Source organism: Salmo trutta, chromosome 17 (assembly GCF_901001165.1).
Source record: "Salmo trutta chromosome 17, fSalTru1.1, whole genome shotgun sequence".
In the NCBI taxonomy this organism is placed as follows: domain Eukaryota; kingdom Metazoa; phylum Chordata; class Actinopteri; order Salmoniformes; family Salmonidae; genus Salmo; species Salmo trutta.
Window position 1 is genome coordinate 41,658,485 of NC_042973.1, and position 22,518 is coordinate 41,681,002.

The window sequence follows — 22,518 nt, forward strand, 5'->3', positions numbered from 1 at the left end:
ACTCCTGTGGTGGGCCGGGCTCAGTGCATGCTGACACGGTCGCCAGGTGCACGGTGTTTCCTCCGACACATTGGTGCGGCTGGCTTCCGGGTTAAGCGGGCATTGTGTCAAGAAGCAGTACGGCTTGGTTGGGTTGTGTTTTGGAGGACGCGCAGCTCTCGACCTTTGCCTCTCCCGAGTCCGTACGGGAGTTGCAGCTACTGTAACTACCAATTGGATACCATGAAATTGGGGAGAAAAAGGGTTAAAAGTAAAAAATAAAAATGAAAAAATTATTCTGCCTGGGGATGGGTATAGGTCGTGTTAAAGCCCGTCGGAGGTCAGGATGTGTTAGGGGTTGAGAGTCAGATCATTCACAGCGTGCCAGGCCAGCCAGGGTAAAGCTTTCTAAAAGCTGTGCTGATAACACATTAGAGCTGTTGCAAGTCTATGGTAGTCTGCCTCTGCCTGCACAATGGTGTCACTAGATGGGGAATGAATGTGGGCGGAGTTGACAGTTAGAGCTCAGTCATTTCTCTGGAATAGTTGTTTTCCTCTGATATTAACAGTTGCATGTTTCTGAGGTCGGGTGACTCCCATTTGAAGCTTTTTGGAGGGGTTTCGTTCTTGACACACAAAAAAACATACAAACTAGTAACTCTCTCCCCTACACGTATAGTGTATCGAGCTCACAAGGACGCTTTGGAGGAGGGATACTTTTGCTTGTCCACTTCGACATGGGATGCCATTAACCCGTTTTGGTTGTGCAACTGCTTGATGCAAGCGTCATGTTTTGCAGAAATGGATCAGTGCATGTCTCATACCACTAATCATGCCATGATATATGCTCTTCTTTTTTTTATTGTTTATGTGTAGCTATCTCTAAATGTTATAATGACGTGTCTGTTAATATCTTACCACAAATCTCTTTTTTATAGTTTGTCCCAGAAGTGTACCTCTCCTTAGCCTAGTCTGTAGTAGTAGTAGTTGTTATAGTATAGTTTTTAATAATCCCCTTTCGTTTGCTTGTATCTCATTCCTGTTCTTCACGCTTCAAATTTACCCAAAGGCATTTTCTTAAGTATTTGTTTAATAACACTTTGTTTCTTATCTTTTTACTCTGAGGTCAGACATGGAGAGGGTTCAGATTAGGGTTGCTCCACCTTCAAAAACCAACAAGAAAGAGGATTTTGACACCCACCCTCTCAAGTTGTTCTGAAATCGTTTCTGTAGTTAGAAACAGATGAGATTAGCATTCCTGCTACATTATTTTGTTGAAATATAATTTGATCTCTAAGAAATTAAGCTAATTGTATTGCAGCCAAATTGGCCATTTAAATGTATAGGAATCAAATAATATTCAATAAAAATACTACCCAACATCCTATTTGGACCAAACTTTTTTTTCTACCAATGTGTAAGACATGGGTAATCAAAAAATATATATTTCCAAAACCACCCACCCACCAACCCCAACAACCTGTATATTTCTGACAAGTAGTATGGAGCTGCGGCTTGTGGTATTGTTTTTAATACTATGTAATGTATTCCCAGTGGGGTTTTTTGTGTGTGTGTGGGTGGGGGGGGGGGGGGGGGGGGAATTCCTCATGTATTTCTTATTGGTAGAAAAAAAGTTTGGCCTAAATTGGATGTTGTGTGCTATATTTATTGAATGTTATATGAACTATAAATTAAAATGGCCAATTTGAATGCAATCACTAGCTTAATTTCTCAGAGATCAAATTATATTTAAACAAAATAATGTTGTAGGAATGCTTATCTTATCTGTTTCTAACTGCAGAAACCTTTTCAGAACAATCTGTGATCGTGGGTGTCATGACTTTCTGAAATGACATGGAACAACCCGTTAGACCGCTTGAACTTAACTGAAAGCTCAGTTGATACCCCTGTTTAACTTTATCTCTCCTGTGCCCTCAGAGCCCTGTGAGGATGATGACCCGGAAGCAGAAGTGGGCAGCCATGATTTTGAGCCAGGCACCGAGATGGACCAGGGTATTGAACCAACTTATTCAGCAAATCTCTACTATTTTGTATCTAATACTTTATTGAGGGTTCACAGAAGGCTTATTAAGAACACTGTGCTTAATGAGCTATGGTGACTGATTTTGTCTATATTATTACAGAGGACATTCCCTCTGACGCGGAGGCTGAGGCTCGTCTGCACCAGTCAGAGCTCAGTGATGCGCTTCCTGAAGAGGACAAGAAGTCGCAGAGTCAGGGGATCGCCTATAGCATTGAACAAACTAGTGTCAGTCCTGTGAAGTTAGTTGGGGAAGTTGCGCTCTCGCCAGTCAAACCACCGACTCCACAGCCTGATTTACAGGTAAGAAATGTTTCCCTCTCATCTACTTGTTAGCCATTAGTTCTGTGGTCTTGGCATTTAATGAGTTCGTCAAAGTCTAAATGCTCCTCTTCCTCTGCTCGTCTTCCAGATGTCTCACACGTCTCCTCCCTATCTGGTCAAATCACCCGGCATGCGCTTTTTCCCAGATCCCTTTGCATCGGAGAACGTCACAATACCCCAGAGGACAGTTCAGACTCCCAACGCCAAGAGCCCCCAATACGCTACCCCTGCCCCGTCCCCCATTCACTCCCCTCTTCAATCCCCTATCCGCTCCCAGCCTATCCCACTGCCTGAGACGGTCACCCCAAAATCCCCTGTCAACTCTCCGCCCTGCTCCTGCCCCTCGACAGGGAACCCGCTGTCTCCCATCTGTGCCCAGCCGCTGCCCTGCCACGAGCCCTCCTCACCCCTCACCTCGGACTCCCCTGTCAGAACTCAGCCTGTCCCTGCCATCACCTCCACGCCGCTGGCCAAACCAGCCTCCTCTGACAGGACTACCCCCGAGCCTCAAAAATCTCTGAACCTCACAGACGAAACCCCGGTGAAGAAGACGGACATCATCGAGGAGTTCTGGCTGAAGAGTGCCGAGATCAGGAAGAGTCTGGGTCTCACCCCACTGGACCGTAGCAGCAGCAGCAGCAAAGCCCCAGAGAAGTGTCCTGTTACTGTGGGTAAGGTGCCCACTCCGGACTCCCCCTCGACCAAGTCCTACACCCCAGAGGATCTCTCGGAGGAGCTTAGGCCTTCCCCTTCTCCCTTCACCGGTCGCTCGGTCATTCGCAGGCTGAACATTACGGTGGAGGGCCAGGTCATCTCCCCTGCGGAGCCCAAGAGCAATGGCTCAGAACGGAGGGACCTCAGCAGCAGCTCCGGCCTAGGCCTCAACGGCAGCACGGCCACCAACCAGACCAGCCAGGCGGCCAGTGACAGCTACCACACTTCCGACTCCACCATGCTCACCCCGCCTTCCAGCCCCCCGCCTCCCCCGCCCAACGAGGAGCCAGCTACTCTCAGGCAGCAGCAGAAGCACCAGGTGTCCTGGGACAATGGGATTGATGGCCCCACAATACCTGAACCAGCCAAGGCGGCACCCACCAAGACCAACAGCCCTGTGCCTGCACCGAGGACCCAAATCAGCCCTGTGTCTATGCCAGTATCTGCGCCCAAGCCTGCCCCCAGGACTACACCGGTCACCTCGCCGGTCACAGCTCCGGTCACTCCATTGGTGGTCATGAGACGGGAGAAGGGCAGCAAACCACGTCGGGAGGAGGTGAGGAAGTCATTTGTGGAGTGTGTGGCGGAGATCCCGTTTGCGGACGATGTGGAGGACTCGTACGACGAGCGGACGCCGGACACAACCATGGACAGGTTCTACACTCCGCCCAGCAGCAAGCCCAACAGGGAGAGAGAGAAGCGTCCCCTGCACCTGGCCCTGGCCATGGAAAACGGAAAGCCCATTTTCCCTGTGAACCAGCAGGCCTCGAAGAGCCAGAAGGCCCAGCAGTTCTCCCCTGAGGCCAAGGGAATAGCAGAGGAACGGATGAGAGCCAGAGAAAAGTCCATCAAGAGCCAAGCTCTGAAGGAAGCCATGGCCAAGCAGCTCAACAAGATGAAAGAGACGGACACGGCCAAGGGCGCCGCCGCCGCGGCTAAAGTGGTGTGGAACGTGGCCTCATCAGAGACTTCCGGGAAAAGTACTAAGAAGTCATCCGGTTCTCCAAAGACGTCTGCAGTGAAATCTCTTGTGTCGAAGAAGGTTGAGACTCTACCAGAGCGTTTCTTTAGCAGTCAGGGTAACAAGAGTCTGGACAGCTCGACCGTCTCCTCCGACGGCTCCGCCTCGGGGGGCAAGAGCAAGAAGCGCAGCTCGCTTTTCTCACCGCGCAAGAACAAGAAGGAGAAGAAAGCCAAGAATGAAAGCCAGCTCTCTGTCAAGCACGGCACAGACGAGACGCCGTCGCCGCCCAAACACAAGTCCCTGTGGAAGGTGGTGTTCTCGGGGTACAAGAAAGACAAGAAGAAGAATAAGGACGACAAGTCATGTCCCAGCACGCCATCCAGCTCCAACACCAATGACTCCGGGAAGAAGCGATTGTCGCCTCTCGGCAGGTCGTCAGGTGAGACTGACAGAGAAACACAGGATGTCATGGAGTCTATAGTTTACCAGTTTACCATGGCCTGTAGTTTACCATGACTTGCTTAGAGCAAGGCATTTAGTTTTGATGTCGGTCTTTGGTTATATGTTCCTGGCTAGTTATTTTAGTTATGGTCACATCAAGTCCAGAGAGAAATAACAGTTAGTTATGCTGTCTTTGTTTTTTCCATTCCAGATTTGAAGTCGCGCAGAAACCTGAGCTTCTCTGAGGACTCGGATCTGTCATGTGATGACGTGCTGGAGAGGTCTTCTCAGAAGTCTAGGACAGATGTGAGTCATGCTTGTCACTCAAGAGTTTTATTTTCATCCATCACCGGTTCACACTTGAAAACCTCACCCCAACTGTGGTCATTTTTTTGTGTTTCATATGCTGTTTTAAATCCTTTATATTCCAAGCGGCATACGGACATCTTTGACCTAGTGTCAGGCATTCAGAAGGAAACGATAAAGGAGGAAAAAGCGGGGGAGAGAAAAAGGCAAAAAATAAGGGAAAGGGAAAAAGAAAGAGAAAAGGAACGAGAAAGAGGTCGGGACCTTGATCGAGTCATAGAGGAAGAGGAGGTACTACACTAGTTGCTACAGCGGGATGAATGCTTTTGAATTTCAAACAAGCATAACAATTCAAAATGTTGAATGTAAATTACTATTAATTTTTGGGACTATATTATGCTCAAGCACAGCAATTCTTCTTTTTAAGTGAGTTATTTTCTGGTTAGAATCCCAGACACCCTAACTCAACCTAAATATGTATTATAAAATTAATCAAGATGGGTCTGAAGCTTTTCCATTCCATTTTTTGGCATTTTGTTCTGTCTGCAAGCAAAGTAACAAAGTATTAGTATAGTATTGGTATTAATAGTAGGGATTGATTGAAGTTCAATGTTAAATTAAAATCTCCGTACCATCATATCAAAGCCAATATGACACCAATGTTGATGAAAATGGTCAACAACTCTACCTGTGTGAAGCTAGCCGCAATGACTACCCACAATAGTGGAATTTGCGATTCGCCTTCCAAATAAAAGCCCCCCATTGAAAGTTCAACAAAGTATAAATCAGTTGAAATCGCACTGTGGACGTATTAGACTTTGTAATTGCATTGGGGGCATACTGACCGTGTACACGGAGTATACAAAACATTAAGAACACCTGCTCTTTCCATGATAGACTGGCCAGGTGAACGCTATCATCCCTTATTGATGTCACTTGTTAAATCCACTTCAATCAGTGTAGATGAAGGGGAGGAGACGGGTTAAAGAAGGATTGTTAAGCCTCGAGACAATTGAGACATGAATTGTGTATGTGTGCCATTCAGAGGCTGAATATGCAAGACCAAAGATGTATGTGCCTTTGAACAGGGTATGGTAGTATCTGCCAGGTGCACCGGTTTGTGTCAAGAACTGCAACGCTGCTGGGTTTTTCACTCTCAACGGTTTCCTGTGTGTATTAAGAATGGTCCACCACCCGAAGGACATCCAGCCAACTTGACACAACTGTGGGAAGCATTGGAGTCAACATGGGCCAGCATCCCTGTGGAACGCTTTCGTCACCTTGTAGATTCCATACTCTGACGAATTGAGGCTGTTCTGAGGGCAAAAGGGGGGGTGCAACTCAATATTAATGTTTTGTACACTCAGTGTATATGCACTGTACAGACTAACCTATGGATGTTGTACCCATGTAATGGATTATCAGCCTACCCAGTGACACTCACAGAACTGTGTAGAGTTGACACAAATGTTAGTGTCTTAGCTCGTGGGGAAAAAAACAAAATGTGCAGCCAGGGGGGACACTGGGACCGAGTTTGGAAAATCCTGATCAAGGACAGGAGTAAAATTGAATTAGTTTTACTTGTATTAGTGAACAGTCAAAATATGCAGTGTCTGGCAAAAATAAATCTTCAGTAAAATGAGGCCCACACCGGACTTCATTTGCGTTCATTACGCTGAAATAGTTGAAATTGAAAAGTGTTTAGTCCGCTGCTGCTCTGTATCTGTGGAGGTTTATCCATTAGAATAGATGGAGCTCAGGGCCAGAGGCAAGCATTCCTCATGCTAACCTTTTTTAAACACTGTTTTCAGACTCTGAACGTGTATTGGAGCCTCAATGGGCATGGCGGGCATGGCAAACATGACTTCAAACATGACTTCAGTCATATTTTGGACCCAGGCTCCAAGACTGAATATGTCTGATGGTACAGCATGAAACATGTTTTTAGCTCAAACAATTTAACAAAATGTAATTTCATGTTCGTTAACAGTGGATCTTTTCACTACAAGGGATCTGGCCCTGTGCCGCTCATTGAGGAACATCAGGGATCATTTATCCAGAATAGTCTCAATTAGTTTTTGTGTTCTGTGGTTTGTTTAGTGATTGTTGTTTTTTAGAGACGTTGAGTAGTTTAATGACAGTTCTGTGGAGTGAAATAGTACCTTTACTTCTCACTGAAATAGTAGGTAGTCTACTGTATGTTATTGTCACTTATTTTGGTCTCAGACCCCTCTGCTAGTTACAGTGCAGATGAATCTACACTTAACAAAAATATAAACGCAACATGTAAAGTGTTGGTCACATTTTTCATTAGCTGAAATAAAAGATCCTAGAAATGTTCCATACCAACAAAATACTTATTTCTCTCAAATTCTGTGCGCAAATTTGTTTACATCCCTGTTAATGAGCATTTCTCTTTTGCCAAGATAATCCATCCACCTGACAGGTTTGGTGTATCAAGAAGCTGATTAAACAGCATGATCATTACACAGGTGCAACTTGTGCTGGGGACAATAAAAGGCCACTCTAAAATGTGCAGTTTTGTCACACAACACAATGCCACAGATGTCTCAAGTTTTGAGGGAGTGTACAATTGGCATGCTGACTGCAGGATTGTCCATCAAAGCTGTTGCCAGATAATTGTAATGTTAACTTCTCTACTATAAGCCGCCCCCAACGTCTTTTTAGAGAATTTGGCAGTATGTCCAACCGGCCTCACAATCGCAGACCATATGTATGGTGTCGTGTGGGCGAGCAGTTAGTTGATGTCAACGTTGTGAACAGAGTGCGCCATGGTGGCGGTGGGGTTATGGTATGGACAGGCATAAGCTACGGACAACAAACACAATTGCATTTTATCGATGGTAATTTGAATGCACAGAGATACCGTGATGAGATCTTGAGGCCCATTGTCGTGCCATTTACCCGCCGCCATCACCTCATGTTTCAGCATGATAATGAAGCTGAAAATGTCCGTTCTTCCATGGCATGCATACTCACCAGACATGTCACCTATGGAGCATGTTTAGGATGCTCTGGATCGACGTGTACGACAGTGTATTCCAGTTCCCGCCAATATCCAGCAACTTGACACAGCCATTGAAGAGGAGTGGGACAACATTCCACAGGCCATAATCAACAGCTTGATCAACTCTATGTGAAGGCGATGTGTCACGCTGCATGAGGCAAATGGTGGTCACACCAGATACTGACTTTTTTTCCCCCAAATCTGTATTCCCAGTCATGTGAAATCCATAGATTAGGGCTTAATTCATTTATTTCAATTGACTAATTTCCTTATATGAACTGTAATTCATGAAAATCTTTGAAATTGTTGCTTTTATATTTTAGTTCAGTGTATTTTGGAGCAAAGCCTTCTCATTAATATAATCAGCTGTTGTGCGTCAATGTTTTCTTCATGTTGTCTCTGGTTCACTTAGGTATCTATTTAAATATAAATTGTTTCAGTTCAATGTTTGATGAATAATTCATCATAGTAATGTTGATTCACCACTCATCACTGCACCCTCATCTTTGTGTTGATGGGGGGTGGGGGGGGGGGCTTTTAACATTGCCTGTTTGATTGTACCCATTTAATCATTCCATTTGTTTGTTTTCTATTTTCTGTTTGTTTTGTTTTCCCCAAGTCTGTTTATGTCCCTCACGCATTGGCGTTCAAGAGAGCGTACGCCACCAAGGTAGTGTGTACATACATGTCCATTGGCCCATGTCATATTACCCCAGCGCATGCGCCAACCGTTGCACTACTACCCTAACCATCTACGTCCATTTTGCCACAGCGGCCACCGTGACCGCAAAACTAACCATTACTCTTCAGATGCATGCCACAGCCCCCTCACCCTCTGCTGGAGGTCCAAACTACTGCACTCCTCATTCTTCTGGTCACAATGAATGACAACTTTTCGATATGCCTACCCGTGCTGTTCCTCCGTCTGCTCCGGTCTGTTGTCGATCAGCTTATCTTTTGTCTGTACTGGTCGGATGTTAACCCACTGTTCTCCAGCGCTGCTATCAGATCCACTTGGATTCCAGCTACCTCTCCTTGTTGCAGTCTGCTCCTTTTCTATACTATTATCTCTTTTCCTCGATCACTCCAGTTTTTTTTATAATATTAAATGTTTCATTTGTTTGAATAATTTTTTTCCACTCCAAATTCAAATGTTTATTGCATAAAAATAAGAACTGAAAGAGGACAAGAACCTCGTTAAACGTACAGTGAGGGAAAAAAGTATTTGATCCCCTACTGATTTTGTACGTTTCCCCACTGACAAAGAAATGATCAGTCTATAATTTTAATAGTAGGTTTATTTGAACAGTGAGAGACAGAATAACAAAAAAATCCAGAAACACGTGTCAAAAATTTTATAAATTGATTTGCCTTTTAATGAGGGAAATAAGTATTTGACTCCCTCTCAATCAGAAAGATTTCTGGCTCCCAGGTGTCTTTTATACAGGTAACGAGCTGAGATTAGGAGCACACTCTTAAAGGGATTGCTCCTAATCTCAGCTTGTTACCTGTATAAAAGACACCTGTCCACAGAAGCAATCAATCAATCAGATTCCAAACTCTCCACCATGGCCAAGACCAAAGAGCTCTCCAAGGATGTCAGGGACAAGATTGTAGACCTACACAAGGTTGGAATGGGCTACAAGACCATCGCCAAGCAGCTTGGTGAGAAGGTGACAACAGTTGGTGTGATTATTCGCAAATGGAAGAAACACAAAAGAACTGTCAATCTCCCTCGGCCTGGGGCTCCATGCAAGATCTCACCTCATGGAGTTGCAATGATCATGAGAACGGTGAGGAATCAGCCCAGAACTACACGGTAGGATCTTGTCAATGATCTCAAGGCAGCTGGGACCATAGTCACCAAGAAAACAATTGTTAACACACTACGCCGTGAAGGACTGAAATCCTGCAGTGCCGGCAAGGTCCCCCTGCTCAAGAAAGCACATATACATGCCCGTCTGAAGTTAGCCAATGAACATCTGAATGATTCAGAGGACAACTGGGTGAAAGTGTTGTGGTCAGATGAGACCAAAATGGAGCTCTTTGGCATCAACTCAACTCGCCGTGTTTGGAGGAGGAGGAATGCTGCCTATGACCCCAAGAACACCATCCCCATCGTCAAACATGGAGGTGGAAACATTATGCTTTGGGGGTGTTTTTCTGCTAAGGGGACAGGACAACTTCACCGCATCAAAGGGACGATGGACGGGGCCATGTACCGTCAAATCTTGGGTGAGAACCTCCTTCCCTCAGCCAGGGCATTGAAAATGGGTCGTGGATGGGTATTCCAGCATGACAATGACCCAAAACACACGGCCAAGGCAACAAAGGAGTTGCTCAAGAAGAAGCACATTAAGGTCCTGGAGTGGCCTAGCCAGTCTCCAGACCTTAATCCCATAGAACATCTGTGGAGGGAGCTGAAGGTTCGAGTTGCCAAACGCCAGCCTCGAAACCTTAATGACTTGGAGAAGATCTGCAAAGAGGAGTGGGACAAAATCCCTCCTGAGATGTGTGCAAACCTGGTGGCCAACAACAAGAAACATCTGACCTCTGATTGCCAACAAGGGTTTTGCCACCAAGTACTAAGTCATGTTTTGCAGAGGGGTCAAATACTTATTTCCCTCATTAAAATGCAAATCAATTTATAAAATTTTTGACATGTGTATTTCTGGATTTTTTTGTTGTTATTCTGTCTCACTGTTCAAATAAACCTACCGTTAAAATTATAGACTAATCATTTCTTTGTCAGTGGGCAAACGTACAAAATCAGCAGGGGGTCAAATACTTTTTTCCCTCACTGTACATAGACCAACTCATAAAATGTGATGGAAAATGTTCCATACATTTCTGAGAATTTACAGGCTTATAGACTGGGTAAATATTGCGAGAAGAGAAGTGAAATAAGGAAATCTCAGGTATCTCATACATTTGTAGTTATGTGTATTTTTGTCTGTTCAGTTTGGATTGTGTGTTGTGAACTTCAGGTTGTACTAGAGCAGATTGTGGTAGCTGCCCCGTCTATAAGATCCCTGTAGTTTGGGCCTTGTCCTAATTATGCCATTTCTAGAATTGGTAAGCTCTTCTCGTACTCTCAATGGTAGACTTTGGTATAAGTGATAGCCACCTCCCACGAAGAAACACCAGTTTTCTATTTAATCCCAGTGTGGAAGAGGAGAGCTAGCTATTCTCTGGTGTTTTCCTGCGATGTCATAGATTGTTGATCACATTAGACTATATCAGTCCCCCCTGTAAGCGCCCGCTGGCCTCTTAACTGTAGAAAAGGATCTGTGAATGTTCTTTGAACAGAGAGGTTCCATTGTCCTGTCTTGTGAAGGGCCTAGTTCCCACAGAGCTGGATGGGCCATCAGTCAAAGGCCTCTGACATGGTTGTAATGTTGTTTCAGAAAACCTACACAGAGGAGGAGCTCAATGCCAAGCTGACACGTAGGGTACAGAAAGCTGCCCGGCGACAGGCCAAGCAGGAGGAGCTGAAGAGACTGCACAGAGCCCAGGTAAGCAGCCAATAGGACATTTTGTGTTGGAAGAAAACTTTGTGGGTGGATTAAGTATCTTGTGTATGAGTCCACACTGCACAGGCGTGTTTAACCGGTGAACCAAGACCGCTGTGAATTATGAATGATTTTAGCAAGCCCCAATTTGATGTCTTTGAAGATCATCAAAACAGAACTCCCATGCAGAGATCAAGACAATGCTAATTAGCTATGCATCCTCGGTGTTGCCGCTCATGAATATTTGATAAGACAAAAAGTAAGCCTATTTATAGAAGAACAAAAACGGATCCAACTTTGAGGTAATTATTAAGAGGGTTTCAGACACGACCTTTAAACTCTTCTCATACAAAAAAAAAAATGACGTCTATGGAACTTTGTCGGTTCATTCAAATGTTTTGGATCTGTGGGAGACTCTCCCAGACCCTCTGTGTGTGTGTGTGTGTGTGTGTGTGTGTGTGTGTGTGTTCTGAATTGTTCGTTCCTTCCCTCAGACCATCCAGAGGCAGCTGGAGCAGGTGGAGGAGAAACAGAGACAGCTGGAGGAGAGGGGCGTGGCCGTGGAGAAAGCCCTGCGAGGGGAAGCAGGTACATATCTGTCACTCTTACGTCTTCTTATTCTGATTGAGTTACATACCCCAAGGGCCCGCCCGTGGGGTGTGGTCATGCATTTTAAATGTTGGGATTGGGGAAAGAGTTTGGAGATTTTCATTCCGTTTGTTGATGTACGAGTGTCCTAGTTGGGTGGAGATGATGCTCTTCAACAATGTAACATGTTCATCTCTATTTTACATTTCTATATGTTATATGCTACTATACGCTGCTTGTATACTAAATACATTCTGGTTATGCAAGTACAGATTTGACTGCTTGCCCTCTAAATCAACTCAACCACTCTCAAACGCTGTTACTGAGGGTTTCTTGTCCGTGTAACAATGTTCCTTGAAACATGCGCTGACCTCCCTTTTACGTACTAAAAGGGGTTTTGATAGCAGCAGACTAGACTTCTAAAACGTGTGCTTTTCACAAACCCAGTCACCCAGGTTTTGCAATGAATGAAAGTATGTCTTACATTTGTAGAAATCCTACTCTCGGATGTGGATATGCAGTGTCTGCATACTGGCGGTATCTGTTACTCTGAAACGATGCATTCAAACCGTGCAAGACAAGGGACTATCACAGACACCTGTACTTTCACTCGGTGAAGAAGTCATTATTGGTTACTGTAGAACATGACACCATACAATGCTAACAGCTTTAGGATGGTTTCAAGGCATGTAAAGCGTAGCATAGCTAGAACATTATCGGTCACTTTTTGAGGGATGCATTTGAGTCTCAATATAATCTATAATTACTTGTAATCTACATGATGCTTGCTGAATACGACACAAGCTGGTGAATGCTTGCTTATAAAATAGCTATGGTGACTTTCTACACCACCAAGAATGAGACCAATTGAATGACAACTTTGAGGTGTAGGAGTCGATCTTGATTGGTCATTGTGCTTATTTGACTAAAACTTTTTTTCCCCATCAAATTGACTTTAACCTCTCTATTGTCTACTCTTTTAAAGGATTGTATAAAGGGACTTATTGTACTATACCAAAACAACACAAAAGACGATCAGGTATTAGACTCACTGTAGTTTAACATAAGACCCGTACTGTACATGCCATTAGTGGTGACACTGCAACAGTCTTCCATCTCTGAACATTTTATCTTTGTACTCATTTTTTTTCTGTCGGTCATCGTCTTGAACTGCATGCGATTTGGAGGATGTCTGTTTCAACATAGATTTGTGTGTGCTCACACTGGATGTGGTTGTCCACATAGCCTCTTTCTAGAAGGGTTTATATGTGCCAAGATTGAGTTGAATTTTGCCCCAAAGGGCTTCCATATCATGCTACATTGTGTTTATCTATTGGTATGGTCAATAATCAAAAGTGGGGATACTTACAAGAAATCTTAACCCACCAACCTTTTGGGTTGTATCACACCGACGCTCCAGAGCTGGTGTTGCCTCCTACACACACTGTTCATAACTTGTTCACAGAGGCAGTACCCAGCCATACAGCAAATCTATGTAGCCATCCTATCATTATGGAAAATGCCATGTAGTACAAGCCAATATGTGTACTTGACTGCATATGTTTTGTGGTGAGTACTTGGGTGTATGTTGTAGTGTGTGTGAATGTGACGTGTATGCAATCACATGCATGACCCTGTTGTTGCAGATTGGTATAGCCCAGTGGTGGCTGTGTGTGTGTGTACAATAACTCATATCTCTAATATATCCCTGTTGTAGACTATTGGGGAGAGTCTAATTACAGTGAAATCCTGGACTTGCATCTGGGCGGTATGTATTTCAAATCTGTCGCTTCCAACTAACTAACAGCTAACCCACCTATTTGTCTTCCCCAGCTATGCTAGTGGTCTGGAGCTTGTTTCCTCTTAGCTACGTCCCCTGCTGCTGCAGTAGCCGACCTACCCTCTGATCCCTTCAGTTGTACTTCCAGCACACACAGTCCGAAAGATCACACACTTATCTAGTCTTCTTAAGATAGTCTGATCATTTTCAAAGCGATTGATTATGTAATATGATTTTGCGGCGGTGGTAAATGTCAGAGCCTTTATGCTTTGTGTACAAGTTAATGATCACATCGACTAAAAAAATACACGCATGCTAACACCCAACTGGAAAGTAGTGCAGCCCTGCCTATTACTGACCCCTAAACTCCTGACTAAACCCATGGCCTGGCCCTTGACTAGCCCCTAGCCCACCCCTACTACCTTAGAGCTGTGTGCTGTGGTACTAAATCCATCCCTGTAGTCCCAGCTCTGGTGCTACTGCTCCTCGGCCTCTACCATACCTGCCCCGTTGCATAACTCCCTGTACTGTACGTGTCCGTGCTGAAAGGCACCCTATTCCCTATATAGTGCACTGCTTTTGAACAGGGCCCTATATGGTGCATTGCAGTTGACCAGGGCACATAGGGCGCTGGTCAAAAGTAGTGCACTACATCTGGAAAAGGGTTTGGGCCCTGGTCAAAAATAGTGCACCACACAGGGCCATAGGGCTCTGGTCAAAATAAGTGCACTACATAGGGAATAGGGTGCCATTTGGGACACAACCTGTGATTGACAAACAGAGTCTTTGTCTTATTGACCCAGGGTGGATGTGGTGTGTGTCCGTCCGACTGTTGGACTGTTATTCTCTCTGTGATGATGCTGTCCAGCCATGTTGTCGTTGTCCCCAGCCATTAGACAGGAGATGGTGTGGAGTGTTGTAACACCGGGAAAAATCTATCTGGCCATTGTCCCCCGATTTTAATATGATCACATTCAGGAATTTCATGCCCCCTTTGACTATTGTTCTTCACTTCCTCACTTTGTGGTTTATCGTGCCTCGGTACAATTGCATGCAACCATCATAAATGTTTAGTTTCTTGAGATAAGGAATCCATTGCACAGAAGGTAAGTATTTCTGGAAGACAATATTGACACTTGGTTTGATCCTCCAAACTGAATGCCGTGGTCTCGAGCTTCTGGGCTGTGTGGAGGAGAAGGTGTGCATGGTTTGCATTCTGCAGGTTGGGCCTGGTCTGGTACAGTGTTGGCCTGTCTGGTAAAGTGATGTGGACTGGCAATCCATCGGACTGGCTCTGGCTGAGTCATGCTCCGCGAAACAGGCTGTTGTGGGAAGCAGCATGGCTGTGCTGTGTGTAGTAGCCCTGCAGGGGGTGCTAAAAGCAAGCGAACAAAACTGTCATGCTCTCGCTTTTGGCCAGCAGGGTTGACTGCAGCGACACGTCTTGTCTATCACTCCATTTCTGACCATAATCACCTCCAATAGACACGCTAGTTTCACATTCCACTGATTCTCAATGATTTGGAAATTCATATACATGTTCTGCAACATAACTTTGATTTCATGATGAGGTACGAGGAGGAAGCAATCCGCTCTAAAGTCTGTCAGCAGTGAGTGTATAAGCGGTAGACTTTGTTGTTTGAGTCGAGAGTTATGATGATTCTACATGGCAGTTCTTCCAACACATCCTCCTCCTATCCTCTGTGATAGTCCCTTGTGGTTCAATTTCCCCGCATTCCATTCTCTCCCAGCTCTTTTACCCCAGGTCTCAGACTTTTCACTACATTGTGTGAGTTTCCTGTCTGTATTGGTGTGTGCCAGTGTATGACACCATCCCTCCTCTTCACATGTCCTATCAAGATCCTTCCCATTGTGTGTTCCGTACTCTGGGATAGAAGGCTCTTCCTTGTTGAGAAAATTAAATTATTTTGTCTATTTTCCACTTTACTAACTCTACTATATCCAGTAGATAGTATGAACTCGTTCTCACAGAGGTTCACATGCATTTGTACGAAATGCTAATTTGCACTTCACAATAGCGTCAAAAAATACAAGTTATGTTTACCTGGAAGAGCTGAAATATTTTCAAGGATGGAATAATGAAATCATCCGAGCGGGAAATAGTTATTTTCTATTTCTGTAAACCTTCGAGTGATGATGAATATTAAGCTGTTTTTATTTGGATGAATCCAATTTGCAGAGCCTTGTCAACACATCACACAACATTGATGTTGCAAAGCTACTGTATAGCACCATAGAACTCTATGGACACAATACTGTCTTGCTGAGTTTGAGGGGTATTATTCAGATGAACAGATGAAAGAACAAGATTATTTTCCCTCCCGTTCTCCAGCCCTTTGTTTTTACTCTCCTTTTTCCTCCCTCCCTCCCTCCCTCCCTCCCTCCCTCCCTCCCTCCCTCCCTCCCAACTGATCTCTCTCACCTCCTCTCTCAAGGTGCTTTCAGTTCTCCCCCTTAGTGCTCTCAATCTTTTAGATTTTTATCCTCACTGTTGTTTCTTCCTCACCTTCCCCCCCCTCCTTCACTTCCTCTCACGCTTTATGCCCTCTACACTTTTTTCTCTGTGTCTATCACCTCTCCCTCTTCCTCCACTCTTCCACTCCTTGGCACTCTTTCACCACGTTGTGGAAGTAGTTGAGCCTTTTGTCGGGACCCCTCGCCGAAGACCTATCTCCTTCTGCCCCTGCTGTTCCCCTGAAGGTAACGTAATCTATTGCCTCCGCTGCATCTGGTTGCTGCAGGTTACCATGGCAACCGACCACCGGGATCCACAGAGCTGGGCTCCTCCCGCCTGGTCTCCTGAAACTTCTCCTCCCTCTCCTCACCCTCTGTGTGCCCGGGCTCAGTCGATTTCCTCATGTCACTGTTCTGTATCTGCCATAGTCGTATCACACTACATTCAACACTACAGTACACACTTTTATGTAGATATTTGGGAACTTGCTGGAACGGTGTAGAACAGAAGGACAGGACATGTCTATGCTACTGATGTACTTTTGGTTTGTTGAGCTGAGGTTACTCACAAACCTAGTTCACATTGCCAACAATAGTACTTTTAAAAGGTTTATATAGTGACTGTCATGAATCAACCATATATACATTGACGTTTCTATAGACCCTCTCCCAGATGATCTTGCCCTTGAGTTTAACAGTCTCAGGCAGAACATGTGAAACGTGTCAGAGCCCTCAACCCTAGTTTAACAACTCAAGTAAACAACTATCGTGCACACCTTTTTCCATCATTCCAAGTAACTGCAGCTAAAGCATAAAAAAAGCTAAAGGGGAAACCTCCTCTACTTCAGTGTGTTTAATCAACTGCAGGTCCTCTGTTTGCTGTAAAACGAATGGACATCTGCACGACTGAATGGTCTAGTCTCTCTATAGTGCGTGAAGGCTGCCAGACAGCCTCTGTCCCTCGACTATAGTGTGTTGCAACTAGACCGTGTGTGACAAGGTTGTGGGAAAGAGAACAAAATACTAGAACGTCTGACACGTCTCAGTTTTGCATATTCTACCAATATACAGATTAGGAGATAAGTGGAATTTCTTGAGAAGCCTTCTGATCAATGTAGCAAACAAAACATGCCTGTGTGTGTTCTGTGCGATCTGGTTTTCAGGCTGGTGTGTTTTTATTGCTAATTCTGTGGTTCTTCTCTCCTGTGTTCTGGGAACCTGGGCTGAGGGTGGTGGTGGACGAGGCGCAAAGAGAGGGAGAGAAAAGCAAGCACATTGTTGGATAAGTTAGCAAATCCACCTGTTTCCATCTCCTCTTTGTCCTGTCTGAGGAACTCCGCTTTGCCTCTCTCTGTCCTTGTCTGTTAATCAGCGAAAGCCGGCAGCAGCACCCGAGAGCACAGCCATTCGATTTTTGTGTGTACTGTGTTTTTCCTTTTCGTTTTGCAAGAGACTCGACCACTCCAGCTAAGTACGTCATGCTGCATCAATGGTTTGCCCCCTCAGTGTCTCATTGAAACCGCTTGGCTCCACCTGCGTGCGTGCGTGCGTGCGACAGATAGCATGGACTGGCCGCCTTTACAGTGGCACAAGGAAAAAGGTTCTGTGGCCCCTGGCCCATGGCTGCATTGGCCCTTGACTGCATTGGCCCTTGACTGCAGTAATGCATGCCAAATGCCAGTAGAGGCTTCCCTCTCAGGCAGACCTAATAGGAGAGTATGATAGCTTCACTATTGGTCTAAATGACAGATCGACGGCACCATTTGACCCAGTAGAAGCTGTAGGGAGTATGAAATAATTCATAACATGGGTGTTATGAAACCACTCCGCATAAATAGGATCCGACAGAATCCTTTATTTCTGCTGGTGGTTCATTGTTGCATGTAGGGATGTCGAACTTCCATTGAGATACAACTATTCTGGTGTTCTATCTCTGTGTAAAAAGTCCATAGGTTCCATGGTACAATGTGGTGGAATAGCCAGGTTTTCTACTCCCTACCTATGGCCCTCTCTGTAAGGGGGACACACACTGGTAGGAGACGTCCACTGCTCTGAACATACAGTGGTCCTCTGTAGGACAGTTGGTAGAGCATGGCGTTTCCAACGCCAGGATAGTGTGTTTGATTCCCGGGACCACCCGAATGATAAAAATGTATGCAGGCATGACTGTAAGTCGCTTTGGATAAAAGCATCTGCTAAATGCCATTTATTATTACTATTATTATTACTATATCATAGTACAGTAACAGGGGTGTCTGTCTCAGAAGTCCAGATTGAGTGACACACAAATTCTCAACTTTGCAACACCCAAAGTTGAAATATCCTCCACGCCATCTTCTGTGAGCCGTACGGCCAGACCATCCTGACCCCTGCTCAACAGTCCGGTCAATCATACCCGCCTCATCATCCATTCCCATTACAAAGACATCTTGGCTTGGCTGTCAATGCGTTGCCTGTGTCAGTGTCTGCATCAGAACCACCTAGATCTTCCCTCCGTTTCCCTCACTCCCCTTTCTGTGTTGCTGCTTCTTCCAGGGATGGGAAAAAAGGACGACCCCAAGCTCATGCAGGAGTGGTTCAAACTGGTCCAGGAGAAAAACGCCCTGGTGCGATACGAATCTGAGCTGATGATATTGTGAGTTGACCATTAATATCCTTTGTTATAGGCCTAGTGAATGTTAACTCTGCATCCAAATACGGTACTGTAACAAAAAGTAGACAGACATAATTTAGAGGATTTATGACGTCATTAAGACTTCAGACATAATTCAGGGCCACAGGTGTAATAATTGGGCCTAAAGTCTGGCTTTCTGTCCCCCAGTGCACGAGAACTGGAGCTGGAGGATCGTCAGAGTCGACTGCAGCAGGACCTGAGGGAGCGCATGGCAATCGAAGGTGAGGATCGCCATTTTTCAATTCAATAAATATTTATTGTACCCAAAGGGCAATTTGTGTGCAGCATAAAAAACATGGAAAAGCGGGACAATGTGAAACAACATCCATGGTTTCATCAAATTTTCATCAAACTACCTCAGATTCTTTTCACTTTCCTCTTCACATATGAGCTCTCGACTTATCTGTCCCTCTCTCTCTCTCTTTCATCCTCCTCTCCTCCTCAGACCACCTGAAGACGGAGGTGGAGCTGGCGCAGGAGAAGCGCATCCTGAATGAGATGCTGGAGGTGGTGGAGCAGAGAGACTCCCTGGTAGCCCTCCTGGAGGAGCAGAGGCTCAGGGAGAAGGAGGAGGATAAGGACCTGGAGTCGGTCATGCTCTCTAAGGGTTTCAACCTCAACTGGGCCTGAAACTAGACGCACCATCCACTCCCACTCAGATAATACACTACCCCTCCCCTGTGTCAGGGCTCAGTGAAGGCCTAAATCACGGTTCCATGCTTGGTCCCAGATTCCTCAGCAGAGAATGTGTACAGAACGGAGTTGTCCTTTAACGGCCCTTCTGTTGGCGAATGTGCGCAGAGTTGTCCTATCATGGCTCCGCTGTTGGAGCAGTCTAAAATGTTTACATATCTACTCTGCCACCAGGCAGGCATCATTACCTAGTGATATCTCACCTCACAGTGGGAGGAGCAACTACAGCCTGGACTTTCTCAGAACCTCAGAAGTTCTTTCGACATGATTCTCCAGAACCGGGAACTTACCTCCTCTTGGAAGAATGTTTTTTATTTTTTATTTCTTTTCATCTCGATCACACAAAGGGAAGAAAGAGGTTAGGTCCTGCTGATGTAAAGGAATTCAATATATGATACCGGTTTCTGTGTATTGAATGTGCATAACACAACACATTAAAGAAGCTGTGGTTTTAGATGAGGGTAGGCCCTTGATCTATCGACTGTTACAGACTTTCAGGGTTTCTGTAGAAAGGGGAGGAGTGGACCGAAGCCTCTGGTCTCTCTCATCCTATCAGTCTCAACCTAACCTCATGACATCCTCTGCCATTGTGAATGCTGACTGAGGGAGGGACATCCTCTGCATCAGCTGGCTTTCTCTCCAATTACACAGTGGCTTCCATGTTCTGAGGAGCCAATGAGGATTACACTCTAAAAGGCCCCTAATTTTTTTGCACAGAGATTCACACTAAGAGTCAACGCTAAGGATCAATGGAATCTGGTCACTTAGTTGTTTTCAATTGTGTATTTATTAGCGTTGTTTTTACAAAGAAACAGAATGAACTGTTTTTGGTATTTTCGTTCATGGAAGAGAGTGCCTGAACTGGTGTCTCAACAGAATGCACTTGTGCTCTCTTTATGACATTGACAGCAAGGAAACTAACGGAAAACTCCATCACCCAGAAGCCAGTGTGTGTCAGGACTGTATGCTGCTGCAGGCTCATATAGAAGCATATCATGTGTTACAATGTGCACGTTTTGTCATTGCAGCCGACTTTAAAGGCGAGTCGGGACTGACTGATCTACAAATCACCTTGCATCATAAATAACTACTCAATATTATTTGTAGGTCAGTCACTATTTACCCATGATACATCACGGTTTTGATGCTCTAGCCTGTAGCATAGATTCATTGACACATGTACACTTCAGCAAGCAACCCACTTGACACATCTCTTAGGCTCCTAGTTCTGAGTGATAATGTGTCTTCTCCATACGATGCCTTTCCCTGTATATCACATAAAAATGTCAGTTTATATAATCAGTTGCCCTTTATTCAATACTAATTGGCATATACTGTACCGTGAAATATCCTCAGTGTAGATGAAATGTTAAAAGGAGAAAGACATAACAGTCGAGTTAATTTGATCTCAGAAGAGACAGTGTCTTATTGGACTTACACAGTATATCAGTGCACCGCGTTATCATAATAATACCAGAATTGAACTGACACGTCACTAACTGGTGTCACAGTACAGTTGTGTCAGTGAATATTTTGCAATATCAAAGGGGATAAACCACAGAACTCAAACACAGCCTCTGGCTTCGCTATCTCTGGGGCTGAGGTATATGACCTGCTTTGGAGCAAAATGCCTTTTTCATTTGTTTTAATATTTTACAGTTTTCTTTTGAGTTTCAAACTTGTATGTATACCACCAGGGTACATTTAACTTTTTTGTTAATCCTTTTTATACAACTACAGGTCGCCAAACAGCAGTCATGAGTAGAAGTGGAGACACGAAGCTGCTCTATTGCTCGAAGTAAACCGCTTCTATTCAGTCACGGGAGCATGTACATTTGTTTGTCATACGAACCTACTGGCCTTTCTGCCAAACTGTAAACCTTTGGTTGGTCACCGTTTTTTTGCTGTATAGAGTTACACACAGTGAGAATATGTGTAAGAATTAAACGGAGCTGTGAATACAAAAAAAAAGTTACAACATTTCAAGGCTTGGTGTTTTAGATGGTGTGTGATACGTTTGACAGATTGTATTGATATTTATTAACATGTGTGCAAAAATGTATCATATGTAAAGAAAAATGAATCCTAATTTTTAAAACACATGGCAGATATGTAAATGCTTATTCATGTAGCTAAAATGCATAGAGTGTTGGATGTATGCTGAAACGGCAATAAAACCATGCAGTTATTTTAAAAAGTATGGTGTCTCCTTTTATGAGTAAGCTTTTATATACAACCTATTACAAGTAGTGTTTGAGACAAAAGGGCGGCCTTGTAGGAGCATCCACCTGAACATTGTCTCTTTTTGGTCTGTACCCTGTGACCCCTGACTTGGACCCGGTACGCCAAGAACACTGAGGTGCCTGCCGTGGGGGTCTCTGCTACTGCAATGGGCCAGGGAATCACCAGCTTATTCGCAGCACGTTTGCACACAACCTGCAGGTTTACACTGAGAACTGGTGGGGATGGCGCCCCGTCTACTTGACCGGTTTTGGCTTCCCGGCAGGAGGCTTGGTAGCCTGGCCTGAGGGGATGAAGGAGTCTTCGTCTCCATCCGATGATTCCAAAACAAGGCTGTTGGAAAACCCTGTGGCGTCGTTATCGTCTCCAATCAGGAAGCCCGGCAGGGATGCCGGGAGGTCATTGTTGGTGTCATCCAACAGCGGGGCAATGGCTGGTCACCCCAGCTAGCGCTAGCCGTCGCTCCACGGTTCCCTGTGGGGATGTCCATTGTCACTGGTGAGCCATCGCGGGCGCCAGCCCCCATATTAAGGTCCTGTTGACTCAGGCTAGCTTGGCGTGCTAGCCTGTGACAGAGGCTCTTCACAGTGAAGAAGGCACAGTGTGGACAGGAGCCAAGGGTGGCTAAGGCTTCCTGGGCACGTTGCAAGTGGAACACACCAAGTGGGTGTCTTTGACCAATATCTTCTTTCCATAGGAGCAGATTCGAGCTGGGAGCTTCTCCTCGTTTGGGGTAGTCCTCGTTGTTCCAGGTGAAC

The 22,518-nt window shown here is 45.0% G+C and overlaps 1 protein-coding gene across 5 annotated transcripts in view; it reads left to right on the forward strand.

Annotated features, from left to right (window-relative positions):
* Nucleotides 1–21,716, forward strand: part of mical3a (microtubule associated monooxygenase, calponin and LIM domain containing 3a) — a 92,188-nt gene extending 70,472 nt beyond the window's left edge. For 2 of the 5 annotated variants that reach the window (XM_029696818.1, XM_029696822.1), the window contains 11 exons: nucleotides 1,918–1,992; nucleotides 2,124–2,323; nucleotides 2,433–4,461; nucleotides 4,675–4,769; nucleotides 8,417–8,467; nucleotides 11,205–11,312; nucleotides 11,804–11,897; nucleotides 13,615–13,665; nucleotides 18,688–18,787; nucleotides 18,974–19,047; nucleotides 19,272–21,716. In XM_029696818.1, coding sequence (XP_029552678.1) covers nucleotides 1,918–1,992; nucleotides 2,124–2,323; nucleotides 2,433–4,461; nucleotides 4,675–4,769; nucleotides 8,417–8,467; nucleotides 11,205–11,312; nucleotides 11,804–11,897; nucleotides 13,615–13,665; nucleotides 18,688–18,787; nucleotides 18,974–19,047; nucleotides 19,272–19,456 — 3,062 coding nt within the window. In that variant the 3' untranslated portion in view covers nucleotides 19,457–21,716. Of the gene's footprint in view, nucleotides 1–1,917; nucleotides 1,993–2,123; nucleotides 2,324–2,432; nucleotides 4,462–4,674; nucleotides 4,770–8,416; nucleotides 8,468–11,204; nucleotides 11,313–11,803; nucleotides 11,898–12,882; nucleotides 12,937–13,614; nucleotides 13,666–16,332; nucleotides 16,399–17,524; nucleotides 17,624–18,687; nucleotides 18,788–18,973; nucleotides 19,048–19,271 lie in introns of all 5 variants that reach the window. The other 3 variants (XM_029696817.1, XM_029696820.1, XM_029696819.1) reach the window with 3 other exon arrangements.
* Nucleotides 21,717–22,518: the final 802 nt, after the last annotated feature.